We start from the raw sequence: 12,117 nt of genomic DNA on the forward strand, positions 1-12,117 counted from the left end.
ATGAACAAATTAAATGAATGAAGAACATCCGCATAATATTTCCAATAAACATTGACTCTAGCAGATTAATTGTCACATAAGATCAACTGAAGAGGATTATCACTTTATAATAGGCCTAAGAAGGGTAGAAAGAAGCTCCATGACTAAAGTTGTCTCTACTTGATGATCTCGAAGAAGTTTTTGCTCAGCTCTGATACAGTGGAGGTGGTTCTCCCTTTCTTTGTGCCTCCTGCAAAGATACTCATGGAAAAAAAAGTAAATCTGATACTGCAGCTGTTCTTGGAATGCAATGAACAGCGATTGAAATATTGTGAGGGATAATGCTGATCATGAATCAATGAAGTTGCCTTGTAAAAAGTGTGTGGGTAACACAGCCTTTCATTCAATGTCAATATAGCCTAACAACAATATCATGATCCCAACTGACACATCCGTATACGATTTCTCTCCCATCATCACTTCTAACCCTTAAGTAAATGATTCGCATTCCCACCACCAAAGCGTCTAAAACCAATCAGACAACTCTCTAAAGCTTACTTCCATAAGACATTACATCAGATCAAGACTGGTTAATTTATCCCAACAGCACGTCCGAGGTTGAGATGGAGGGTGTTGTCTACATATCATTCACATGGGTAATCTACAATTTTACCATTGAGCCATATGTTCACCTGTAATAAAACCATGACTTATCAAAAGGGAAATAAAAAAAAAAAACCATGACTTATCCAAAGCAAAAAAAAATAAAAATACTAATGTGAACAATAAAAAGAAGCCCAACTAACCTTTACAATGTTGTTGAATTGTTGCTGGACTGCGTCTGTGTTTTCGCATGCATTCGGTGCTGCCGTTGCATGTCCTCAAATTGATGCAGCCTCGAGGTGAAGTTAATTCCATTCTGTGAATTGAAATTTCCATCTTGGTTTATGTCACCATCCTCAATTTGTGATCCACTTGACCTGTGATGTAGACTTTGAGAGTAGGCAATCCCTGAAGATGCTCGCCTAAATTGCTCACTGTTGAAGAACGGTACAGTGTTTAAACGATTTTGTAGCATCTTAAAGGCGGAACTTTGCTGCATTCCATACCAAAAAAAAAATGAAAAAATGAAAATGAGTAAGAGCAAAGGTCACAACAATCACAGTTATAATATATGTAAATGATGTGAAAAACTTCAACAAATGGCAAAGTAACTAATCTTAACATGGTACCAGAACGGGAGGTCTTGGGTTCAAACCTTAACTTCTACAATTTAAACTCCCATTTATAATTGCCCCAAGCGTGGGCCTTTGTGTGTTTGTTGCCCTAGTGTCGGGTCTTGTTTGTTGTGCATGTGTTGAGCCGTCAGAGTTGTCCAGCCCACACGTGAGGGGGAGTGTTATAATATATATAAATGATATGAAAAGCCTCAACCCAACAAGTTAACTTATTGGGTTGAATGCCAAAGTAAATAATCTTAACAATCATAATTAAACTACATGTTGGGATGATACCACTTTCAACTGAGCTTTTACACAAAAATAAGAGAATCAATTGGTGTATCTTTACTAAAGTAGATAGACAACAAGGTAAGAACAAATTTCTTTGCGCACCTTCAATAAATAAAACCAAAATCTCAACATAAAAGTAGATTTGTAATTTTGATTTAAATCCTTCATCCCTTTTTTTTTTTTGTGCAAAATTGAGTGAAACCCTTAAAGCCAATGTAGCATATTTGTTTTATTCGAAGGGGGATTGCCATTTCTTTGCTTATCTCAACGGTCAAAAAGAGGAATGCAACTCTTTCAAACGTACCTGAGGAAGTAACATCAGAAGGCCATACAAAGCTTTTAACAACCATATATGTCTATCAGGTTCAAGAAGCTGCAATAAAACAAAAAGGTTCAGAAACTCAAAATAAATAGTACGAACTTTTGTGTGTGTGTGTCTGTGTCAAGCTATTTTTTTTTTTGAATGGCCGGGACACTATACATTTCTTTCACAATAACCCCTCCTGATAATCATAAGACTAGCAATGATTCATCATTGAAACTATGCAATCGTTTTCGTACGTGTGTTCGACTATAACACGGTTCAAAACTACATTGTACACTTTGTTAGAAATACCAAAACCATAAGAGCAAAATCTATGAAAATTGCGCACATATTCAGCAAAAAAGTATCGGGTAACTCACAGGGTACTACTACTACAATAGATACCACAATAGGTTAGAGGCTACCACGCTTTTCATCAAATGCACTTTGTTAAATTGCTTCAAAAGCGGTCAAAGTATGAAAAGGTAAATAGAAGGTTTTGTCAGTGAAATGGTCAAGAATGCAGAACATGGATGGGAATCAACAGAGAGCTCAATCTTAATTTTATTGCTTCTAAATCTAGTCAACATAACCATATGTATTGTGGACAAATTTTCTTATCAAGGACAAACCAGAAATATCAACGACAAAAGTGGAGAGATTAAAATGACTCGAACAAAACAAAGATCCAGATCCATAACACACACCCACACGAGAGAGAGGCAAAATAAACAATCTCATCACGCTGTGCCTGCAAGTAATCATCTAAGTGAAATTTAAGCAACTACAAGGACCCAACCAAAAGGCAAGCATAATACTATGTTTTGTTTTGTTTATGCACCTGCAATCTAAGATAAGCGAAGATGGGAGTTTCAAGCAAACAAATCAATTTATCCAATTGGACCAAGAACTTCACATTGATGTCTTCCTCCCCTAGCAACTGAATTACAGCACCTGCATGCTGATAAGTCTGCCAACAAAGATACCAATGTTAATTACCATAAGAAAGTTTAAAAGATTAAAAAAGAAAGTGCATTATTTTTACATTCAGAACGATAGCTAATATGTGAGAGAGAGCAAAATACAAATCTCCTACTTGAGCTAATAAGCACAGGCTTATAATGGCCATAGGTGAATGACACCATGAAGCATACAAAGACACGAACAAATCTTTCCCAGCAGCATTCACCAGAGACTGTTTTAGAAGGTCTCGAAGCTCTTTCAATTCGGAAGATGTAAGAAAAATCAAATTCAAAGCCTGAAAGAGAAAAGAGTTTGAGTCCAATGTATGACTAAATTCTAAACTAAATGTCCATTCTACCAAAGTGGCTTGACAACTGACTAAGGAGAAAGGTGAAAAATGAAAGGTAGAGAACGAGAAAACAAAAAATATGTGCCACCTTGGCATAACCCCAATCACTTGCTAAGTGGCTTGATTATACCATATTAGCTAACCATTGCATAATCTAAGTTCTCATAAATGAAAAGAGTAAGGACCTGAACCATGATAGATGCAAAATCCAGGTCAGATTCTCCTTCTAGTATGGTAGAGAGTTCACGGTAGACCTTTTCAGCATCTAAAAGTACACAAAGACGGCGGATTATCAAAGCACCTCGCCTAACAGGACAGAGAATGATTTATATAAGAAAAGATCAGGCGTGTTCAAGTTTACAGTTCATGAAACATAAGCAAAGAACTAGCCAATCCACAAAGAAGGAGAAAAAGCAAAATGGGCGCTCACTTTTGTAGAAGAGAATTATCAACCCGGAAATTGTGAACTAAGAAGACAACAAGCTGCCGGAAGAGTTTTGGGTCTTTAGCTATGCAAGCATGAATCTCAAGGACAAGGAGCACTACCTGTGAACAAGATCAGAACTGCAACCAATTAGAGAGCCTGAATTCCAGAATGCAACATGCAATTTTCCAAATAAAACATTCAGGTTTTAAGTATTAACACTCAAATGATCAACTCATAAACCTTAAACTTTGATAGGGCTCCGAAATTTGTATCGTTAAGAAAAAAATCAGAAGATACAATAAATGAAAAGAACTAGGACTCCCATGAAAACAATAAATGAAAATTCATTTTTCTGCTTTTAATTTCCTCAACGGTGTAAATAGATACGAAACACATAAAATGCGGTCAATCCGGCTGCGGAACAAGTAATTATTGACAAAATCAGTGAATTTAACCCACATTAAGTATTTCATCTTACTTTTGAGGGTCATTTGAATCTTCATTTTCAAGATTACGATGGAAAAAAAGGTAGCTCATTCTATTCAATATCTTTATGGGGTAAAGAGGGGCTGTTTTTTTTTTCAACCTGTCCAATGTAATAGAAGACCAAACCAAGAGCTCATTCAAAGTTCCCACAGAAAACATCAGCTCCAACAAAAAATAAGGTGAAGAATCAACAGCACAACTAGATAAAACAGTCATCGATTGAAAGTATAAGCAGTACTCATTACCTCATCAGACGGATCTGACAGAGCTTTTAGAAGGGTATCAAATAAGTCATTTAGAAAACATAAGACCTGTTTCAGGTAAAGAAAGAAGTACCCATCTTAACAGAAATCCAAATGAAAGAAAATAAGCAAAGAGCACTGCCAAATTATTTTTAGAATGACCAAGCTAAGTACGAATCCACAGTTCCGTTCATGTCATACAGTACTGGATTAGTTTGCCTTGTTTTTGAATTACATTGAAATATGCATGCGTTTTCCACCAGTTTGGGAAACTAAATATGATTTCAATCGAAATGGACTAGATGGTAATCTTCACACATTCTTGGATTTGAAGCAGCTTCAAGAAATCTAAACTAATAGATGGATATGTTGATGGGGCAAGATAATGCCTAGCATGGCCACACAAGCCACTAATAATGCAATGGACTAGATGGTAATCTTCACACATTCTTGGCTTTGAAAGCAGCTTCAAGAAATCTAAACTAATAGATGGATATGTTGATGGTGAAAGATAATGCCTAGCATGGCCACACAAGCCACTAATAATGATCTACCCATGTGGTGGCACGCTCATGACACCATTTCAGAGAGAGGGAAGGGTGTAACTGTGTAAGAGGCATGCATTGCATGAGAGAGTCAAGTTGTTGGGGGTTTGTTGTCGCATGAAAAAACCATTAAAAAACGTATTGGTTTGAAAATTTAGAACATGACAGAGTACTTATGACTTATAAGTAATTCCTTGATTTTTTTTCCCTCGTTCAGGTAAGAGAACAATGTCCTTGCATGTCTGCGGAGTAATACGTTGATTGTCCTTAATCAGAATACTTTCTATGCCATAAGCATTTGGAAAAAAGGAGTGCGATATGAGAATAATTGACAGCATGACTAGCTTTCTTGGAGATGAAATTTTTTTTTTTAAAAAAAAAACAAGAATCTTGTCGAAAAAAATGATTCAAATTCAATTTACATAGAGAATTCACCATTGAATAAGTTAAATCCCCTATATTATGGAGATTAAAAAAAAAAAAAAAAGAGGCAAGCATATGGTCCCAAATCCCTTGTTACCTCAGAGCGATGTCTGTTTAAAAGGGTTGATATCCAGCGCAACGCCTCAATTCGAGTAGCCTCCCACTCGCTCGATAGTTGCCTGAATGATTTAAAATTCCACTAATAACAGTTAAAATAATTTTTAGAAAATTTCTGAACATAATGATAAACTCATATAACAGCCCTCTTTAACCACTGTTTCAAGTTTCTACAGCTCTTTTGAAGCTGAAGTGCTTTGTAGGAACAAACTTCTAATAACATTTCAAACCTAGCATTTCCCCAGTTTACAGAATCTACACCTCTTTGCAATAGCAAGAATTGCTCCTACATCAAATCCTTCTGCTGGATCTGCGTTGATAGCACGAATTTCTTCATTGGTTTCACGAGCAACCTAATGCACGGAAAAGAAAAGGCATCTCATGGAAGTGCTTAGAGAACTGCAGATGTATATGTGCCAGGAAAGATTAGTTACTTACAACTCTAATTTTCTCTTCTTTATCAGATATGCAGGGTAGAATAGCTCCCAGAACATCAGCATAATAAGGAACAAGTTGGACCCCACCAAGTTTTACAAACTCATTTATCTGCTCAGTCAAGCATCATAAGAAATAAGGTCCCTCCAACTGAAATTTAAGGCAAGAAAAACTAGGTCCAGATTCCATAGCAGTAAGACATACTGTATACATGACGGCTAAACTACATCACACAAAAATAACAAACAGCCAAGATGCATTGCATAAGCTTTAAGGTACTAACCCATGTGATAGCCGTTAGCCGAGTAAATTCATCAGGAGAACCTGCCCTCTGCACCAGTATTTCAGCCATCCGACCATAATCTACAGACTTCAAGAGTAGCACTGCTCGAGTCAGAAAATTACAAATGAACAAAAGATTTTATTTTAAGTCAGAACTGTAGAGATAATTGATGCATTTATAAAGAAACCCATCTAAATTGAAATCAAAACAACAAGAATTCAATTCTTTATATGTTGGAGGGAAAATGCCAAGAACAAATTTCATAAGAAAGTTGACAACTGAAAGTCAAAAAAAGAAGAAGCTGTACATGGAACTTTAAATTAGCAGAAGCCTTACTGGGGAGTTTTTAATTTCTTGGAGAAACTCTAAAAGAGCAGAATCAGCTTGTTGCCTTATTTCATGGCTAGAATCGCTCAACATATTAAACAAACCTGAGAGTTTTCGGATTTTCATGAGTAGTTAGAGTACAACAATAAACATCAAGGAAGAATATTAAATTTCAAGTTTTTTTTTATAAAGATATATGCATTATTTACCATCAAGGAAATCCGGAAGAAAACCCAGCATATCAATATCTGGAACACTGTCCAGTACAGTGATCCATCCAACCAAAAACTGTCTTACATAGGGATTAAGAACATTCATACGTTCTCTCAACAAAGGTATAAATTCTTCAATGCTGATGAAGAAAACAAAGGAAAACAATGAGAATTGCATAAAAATGCAATTTACAAGACTCTTTTCTTGTTATGGAAATGGATTGGAAAATATAGCGGACCTGAACTGATCACTTTCCGTAACAATGTCCTGTTCCATCAGAGTAAATATAAGAATTGAGTTCACACATAAGGAGATCCTATCAATCAGACAATTACATGGATATGCTTGTGCAAAAAAAAAGTTATTGGGGCAACCAGAATATTTGCAGGGAAGACTGGAAGAGCAATTGTTCACCTTTACAAGCCGATCTAAAAGATGGGCAGCACTTTGTACATTGGCATCTGAGTCTGCTGATAGTTTACATAAGGCATCAAAAATCTGGTTAAAGAATATGATAAAATCTCCTCTGACAACCTGAACATCAACAACAAACATGCATCAAACCTAACACAGTCACAGGAACAAGAAATAAAACCAAGTCAACTAAATTCCATCTTCACCTTTGCGATATTGTATAGAGCTTCACAAGCATCATAACGAACTCTACTATCTTGATCAGAAAAGGAATTAAGAACAGGTGGCACAATTTGCTGCCAAGGAGCATCAGAAGCAAGAGTAAGTTATAATTTCATATTATGAAGGGGAAAACAAAAAAAGAAACTCCAGCAATGAAACAAAATTATATAATTTCAAGATATATGGAACAAAACTAAGGAAAAAGAAAAAAAAAATTGTTGTATCCTTCCATTACTCTCCACAGAAAAATGGTTTGATTAAAACTAAGGAAAAAGAAAAACAAATAACTTGTTGTATCCTTCCATTACTCTGCACAGAAAAATGGTTCTAATCAAACCCACAGTATCGTTATGGCATACATTTAATAAAGCTAGGAAATTCAAGAATATAACCGAAGTAGCCTGTAGAACAAAATGGATGATATTGATCCAGGGAAAAAAAATGGTCCAAGAACCTCAATATCATGGCAAATGGACTCCACCGCACATACCCTCAGGGGAACACATTCCGTCAACCAACTAACCAAGTTACAAATGCACGCCCACAAAAAGATGGATGCCATAGTGATACCACAAAACTTGAACTTACTTGTAAACCAACCTTGATCATTCAACAAGGGAATTACGAATTTCTTCAGACAAGAGTGTCCAACGGCCAACCCCTCCACAAAAACTCAAAATAGCAGGAGCGTATTCAGAAAATATGTTTTTGAGGGGTAGGAAAATAACTTTGTTAAGCCTCACAAAGATTAGACAGATGACAGATTTTGGAAATGAGAAAGATGAGAAAATTGGTAAATTCCTACTACCATTTTGAACATGAGAATATCAATTGAAGGATATACATTAGGACATGAGTAAAATGCCATATAAAATCATATATCTTGCTCTCTTTCAGAACAAAGTCTGTGTCTTAAATATGGGTGTCCAAATGTAAGAAGAACCAACTTTGAACAAAACTGGATCAACTGAAATATACACACTGAACTCGGGTAAATTTTATAACCTTCCAAACCAGACTAGACTGACAAGGAATCTCACACCATATAAGATTTTAGTACAGTATAATCTAATTTCCTTTCAATTTCCTATGTATCTCCCACTAGCATGCTAGCGTAACATGAGTGCATGTACTAAAACCAACACTACAAATTAAAAATGAACTAGACTTGATTAATCAAGCATGAATAGTCACTCATCTAATGGTGTTATTGGCAATATTTCATAAATCCGTCGCTGGACAAAGTAAATTCCGTGTAATGTCTAATCATGATTTACCATAAACAGCATCTTAACATGACAACCAAATTAAGACTCCTACAAAACACAGCCACAAGAAAAATAGCCATACACCTTTCCATAAACAGCATCATTTGACATGATAGGTGGTAACAGCCTTCCCTAGAACTGAAAGATTTTCCTGAGACATAGTTTAGGACCACTAACCTCTAGATGTTGAGCTGCCTCAGAACTTAACCCAACCGTTGCAGCAGCTAGTCCTATCAATCCTCCCTACACAGGTATAAATGGAATTACGTAAAATATAAATTATGTCAACTATATAACAAATTAAACTAGTTGGCGGATTCATCTAAGAAAAAAACCAAATTCCCACTAATTTCACGGAGGAACAAACCTTGCGGTGATTGGCTTGTGGCGAGTAGGTGTAGTCTGTCGTCAACAAAGTAATCACTGCCGAAATCTTCTCGTGATCCCCAGCTGCCGCCAACTGCTTCACAATCCCCTCAACCTACGAAATCCATACAAACTGAGATATTTCTAGAATCCCGTAATTCACTAAGAATCAAAATGAGCATTAAAATTCAAACAATTCTCATGAGTCATGATTTAATGGACGGAAAAAGAGAGAGATTCAAACCTCGAGAGCAGCGTTCTTGCGCTTCTCATAGAGCTTGTCGGGAAGGTTACGGAGGACGGAGGCGGGAATCACAGAGAGCGCTTCCGCCATACTGGTACCGGCACCCAACTATCCCTCTCCGAAGATTGTAATTCCGACGTAACTTCGATTCCGATTAGAATTCTCCGCAAAATTTCTCAGAACCAATATCAAATACGTTTCCTGATCTTCTTCTCGTCCTCAAGTCGGAACATCACACTTCTTCTTATAGGGTTTTGGGTGGAATCGAGATTTCTCGGCAGATCTGAGAAAACCCATAGAGAGAATTGAACAGATGGAATTCAAATTAGGCGACAAGTTATAGACGCCGGTCTAAGTAATTTTTGTCTTGAGAGGTACAACTTTGTCAAACTCTTCTAGCCAATAAATAAATGTGGTTAAGTCCATTTTTAGTTACTCCCCTCTGGAATAAATGAGCTTTTGAAAGTCATCCTGCTTTTTGTCTATCTAAAAACAACAAATATCTCACAACTAGAACGATCAAGTGTGAGGCTACAAGCAAAGTAAACGGTTGATTGAATGATGATCGCATTCTATGTAAGAGATCATCCATTCATTAGGTCATGGATTTAAATCTTATCCCTTCCAAATCTCTATTAAAAAAAAACATTACAGATAAAGGATCACCCACCCACCCATTAAGAGTCATTGGTTCGAATCGTACCCCTTTTTATTTTCAAGGTTGCTCAAAGTTTCATCATAGTTGATAGTAATTTGACATGGGCTAAAGGAAGTATTGAGAGACATCATCTTACAATCTTTTTGGATAATTTAACCATGATACAGAATTTAGCATGTTAATGCTTAGGCATATATTCACATCAATCTAAAAAATAACTTCGTAAAAACCCATTGTACATATACTTGCTACTCCATAAATGATTGGGTTTCTCAAGTCAGAATACATTACTTGCGTTTCTTCTAATGACTTGAAATAGAATAGCAATCTAACCGTGAATTTATTAAGTTTCTCCAATTTGTTATTTTTTAGTATTGTATTACAAAATTAATTTGCATGACTGCTTTGGTGTTTACTTTTTTTTTTTTTTTTGTCTGTGTACATCCTCGTGTTCACTCAAAAATCTTTACAGTTAAAACCAAGAAAGACAGATATAATATTTGTCCATTTCTCATCTGTTTCGCCAACTTTGCGGTGTCTAATATTAACATCCTGCAAATCTATGCTATCTATTAGAACTCGTGCAATTTGGGTGTGTAACGAATCCATAAGGTGAAAACTATTCAATCAATTTCAGGGAAAATAATAACTGGTATTCTTAATTTGAATTGGCTACATATGTTTAACCAAACCACTTTCAACAACAGTGTTGCAGGAAAAATAAATTAATACAACTTTCCCTAAAATCCTCTGAAACAAAGCATCATCCTTAATGGTCTCCCAAAAAAACATTCATTTTCACTACTACACTCATCAAGCATCCAACCATTCGCTAAATTCTTTCAACGGTTTCAATAATTTCCATGGCAACATGTAAGCAGCAATATAGCTGATAACAAAAAAAATTATTCCAGCTAACACCCTCAAGTGTTGGCAATTAGACCTTTGCATACGAGAAAAATATCGTAGTTTACCCACAAAAAATTGGCATAGTCCAAATGAATCTTCATTATTTGTTAATGATCTCATAACATAAAAGAAGATAAGAAGATCAGTTACCAATTACCGGTTTTGATTTTTCTTGATCAGGTGACTGGCTTCTTCTTGAAACCCCTCTGAAACTTGGGGAATACATCAAAACCTGAACGAAAGAATTAGATCCATTTTAGATCACGAAACACAAACTAATGCTACTAACACAAATTATCTCACCTGGAAAACAGAGACATCTTTACTTAATCTAGGTAGATGTTGTATGCTATACTTTAGTTTACAGTATTGATGAAGAAAACCATATCACAAAAGAAAGAATAAATTGAAAAAAAAAACCATTTTAGCTGCTTTTTTTAGGGTGGGCTTTGACCTCACTGGTTGTCCGCCTTACAAACGCTGCCCCTTTTTCATGTGATGTCTCACATGAAAAAGTCTATAGTATTAAACAGAAAGAAAAGTGAAGAAATTGAACTTACGTCCTTCCCAGAATATAAACCCCAAACTAATTATAGCATATTGATCACTCACTTCAGCAACTACACAGGCGGTGCTGTTCATAATGATGAGAGAATAATATGGAAAAAAAAAAGCGTATATTGAAAAATGAAGACCAATAAGTCAAGAAAAGAAATAAAATAAACAGAAAAAACCTTACTTCGTAAGTTTATACATCATAGTTAATAAGGTCAACACTAACTGCAGATAACAGGTGACCGAATTCTTTTTTTCTTTTTTTACAAAAATTTCTTGACAATCATTTCGTTTCAGATGAAACCTAACGAAGTACAGAAAACAAAGATTTATTTTGTCTATTAACTGTCATATTAGGGGAATGGAAAACCGGTTTTTCTTTTGCAACAAGGACATAATGCCTCTTTGAATAACATATGTTTAAGCTCAGTCAAAATAAAAGCAATGCAGAATCTAATTTTCAGGACCATCATAGAAAGATATGATGGTCATAAGATATATACTAAACTTAAATAAGATAATTAACATCCTTACTATTGATGATATATGCGTCTTTGATGACCTTATCCACAACTGAAGGATCAGCATATGTAATAAATCCGAAATCCCTAGGGTGTCCACTGTACCTATCTTTCATTATCACTGAATCAGTTATCTCACCATAATTCCCAAAATGCTTGTTAAATGTACCTACATTATTATCCATAAGGGATTTTTTTTAACAATTCGAATAAATTTTAAAAGACAGCAAAAGCAAGAAAACACATCATTGTACCTTTTTGTACGTAGGATTTCACCCAGCTGATCCATTCCTCCTTCCATTCCTTGTCCATATCCAACAGAACAGCTTTCAGTGAAAGAACAGAAAGAAGAGCAA

The 12,117-nt window shown here is 35.6% G+C and overlaps 2 protein-coding genes across 3 annotated transcripts; both read right to left on the minus strand.

The window, feature by feature from the left end:
* Positions 1-296: 296 nt before the first annotated feature.
* Positions 297-9,520, minus strand: LOC119998797 (protein VAC14 homolog). Of its 2 annotated transcripts, XM_038846232.1 has the most exons (20): positions 9,119-9,519; positions 8,876-8,989; positions 8,686-8,751; positions 7,225-7,314; positions 7,019-7,138; positions 6,843-6,871; positions 6,601-6,743; positions 6,401-6,495; positions 6,065-6,151; positions 5,785-5,892; positions 5,608-5,699; positions 5,327-5,408; positions 4,265-4,330; positions 3,537-3,652; positions 3,292-3,412; positions 2,891-3,052; positions 2,636-2,764; positions 1,795-1,863; positions 786-1,075; positions 297-671 (listed from the first exon to the last, which is right to left on the minus strand). In XM_038846232.1, exons 1-19 carry the CDS (start codon positions 9,206-9,208, stop codon positions 788-790), a joined length of 2,067 nt encoding a protein of 688 aa, XP_038702160.1. In that variant the 5' UTR covers positions 9,209-9,519; the 3' UTR covers positions 297-671; positions 786-787. The 2 variants fall into 2 exon arrangements, with proteins under 2 accessions (XP_038702160.1, XP_038702161.1); XM_038846233.1 differs by lacking the exon at positions 2,891-3,052 and having other exon boundaries at positions 9,119-9,520.
* An 899-nt stretch (positions 9,521-10,419) lies between these two features.
* Positions 10,420-12,082, minus strand: LOC119998441 (heterogeneous nuclear ribonucleoprotein 1-like). Its single transcript, XM_038845773.1, has 2 exons — positions 11,775-12,082; positions 10,420-10,917 (listed from the first exon to the last, which is right to left on the minus strand). Exons 1-2 carry the CDS (start codon positions 11,944-11,946, stop codon positions 10,862-10,864), a joined length of 228 nt encoding a protein of 75 aa, XP_038701701.1. The 5' UTR covers positions 11,947-12,082; the 3' UTR covers positions 10,420-10,861.
* Between the last annotated feature and the right edge of the window lie 35 nt (positions 12,083-12,117).

Source organism: Tripterygium wilfordii, chromosome 5, assembly GCF_013401445.1.
Source record: "Tripterygium wilfordii isolate XIE 37 chromosome 5, ASM1340144v1, whole genome shotgun sequence".
NCBI lineage: Eukaryota > Viridiplantae > Streptophyta > Magnoliopsida > Celastrales > Celastraceae > Tripterygium > Tripterygium wilfordii.

Bases quoted from the DNA above. Each gene is read 5' to 3' on its own strand.
- LOC119998797 (XM_038846232.1), bottom strand. From the start codon at position 9,208: ATGGCGGAAGCGCTCTCTGTGATTCCCGCCTCCGTCCTCCGTAACCTT. The intron at 6,496-6,600 runs GTAAATAATGCA...GAAAACTCTCAG, and splicing joins TCTTCCGGATTTCCTTGATG to GTTTGTTTAATATGTTGAGC. The intron at 5,700-5,784 runs GTAAGTAACTAA...TCCGTGCATTAG, and splicing joins AAGAAGAGAAAATTAGAGTT to GTTGCTCGTGAAACCAATGA.
- LOC119998441 (XM_038845773.1), bottom strand. From the start codon at position 11,946: ATGGATAATAATGTAGGTACATTTAACAAGCATTTTGGGAATTATGGT. The intron at 10,918-11,774 runs GTAAGGATGTTA...TCTTTCGTTCAG, and splicing joins AGACGCATATATCATCAATA to GTTTTGATGTATTCCCCAAG.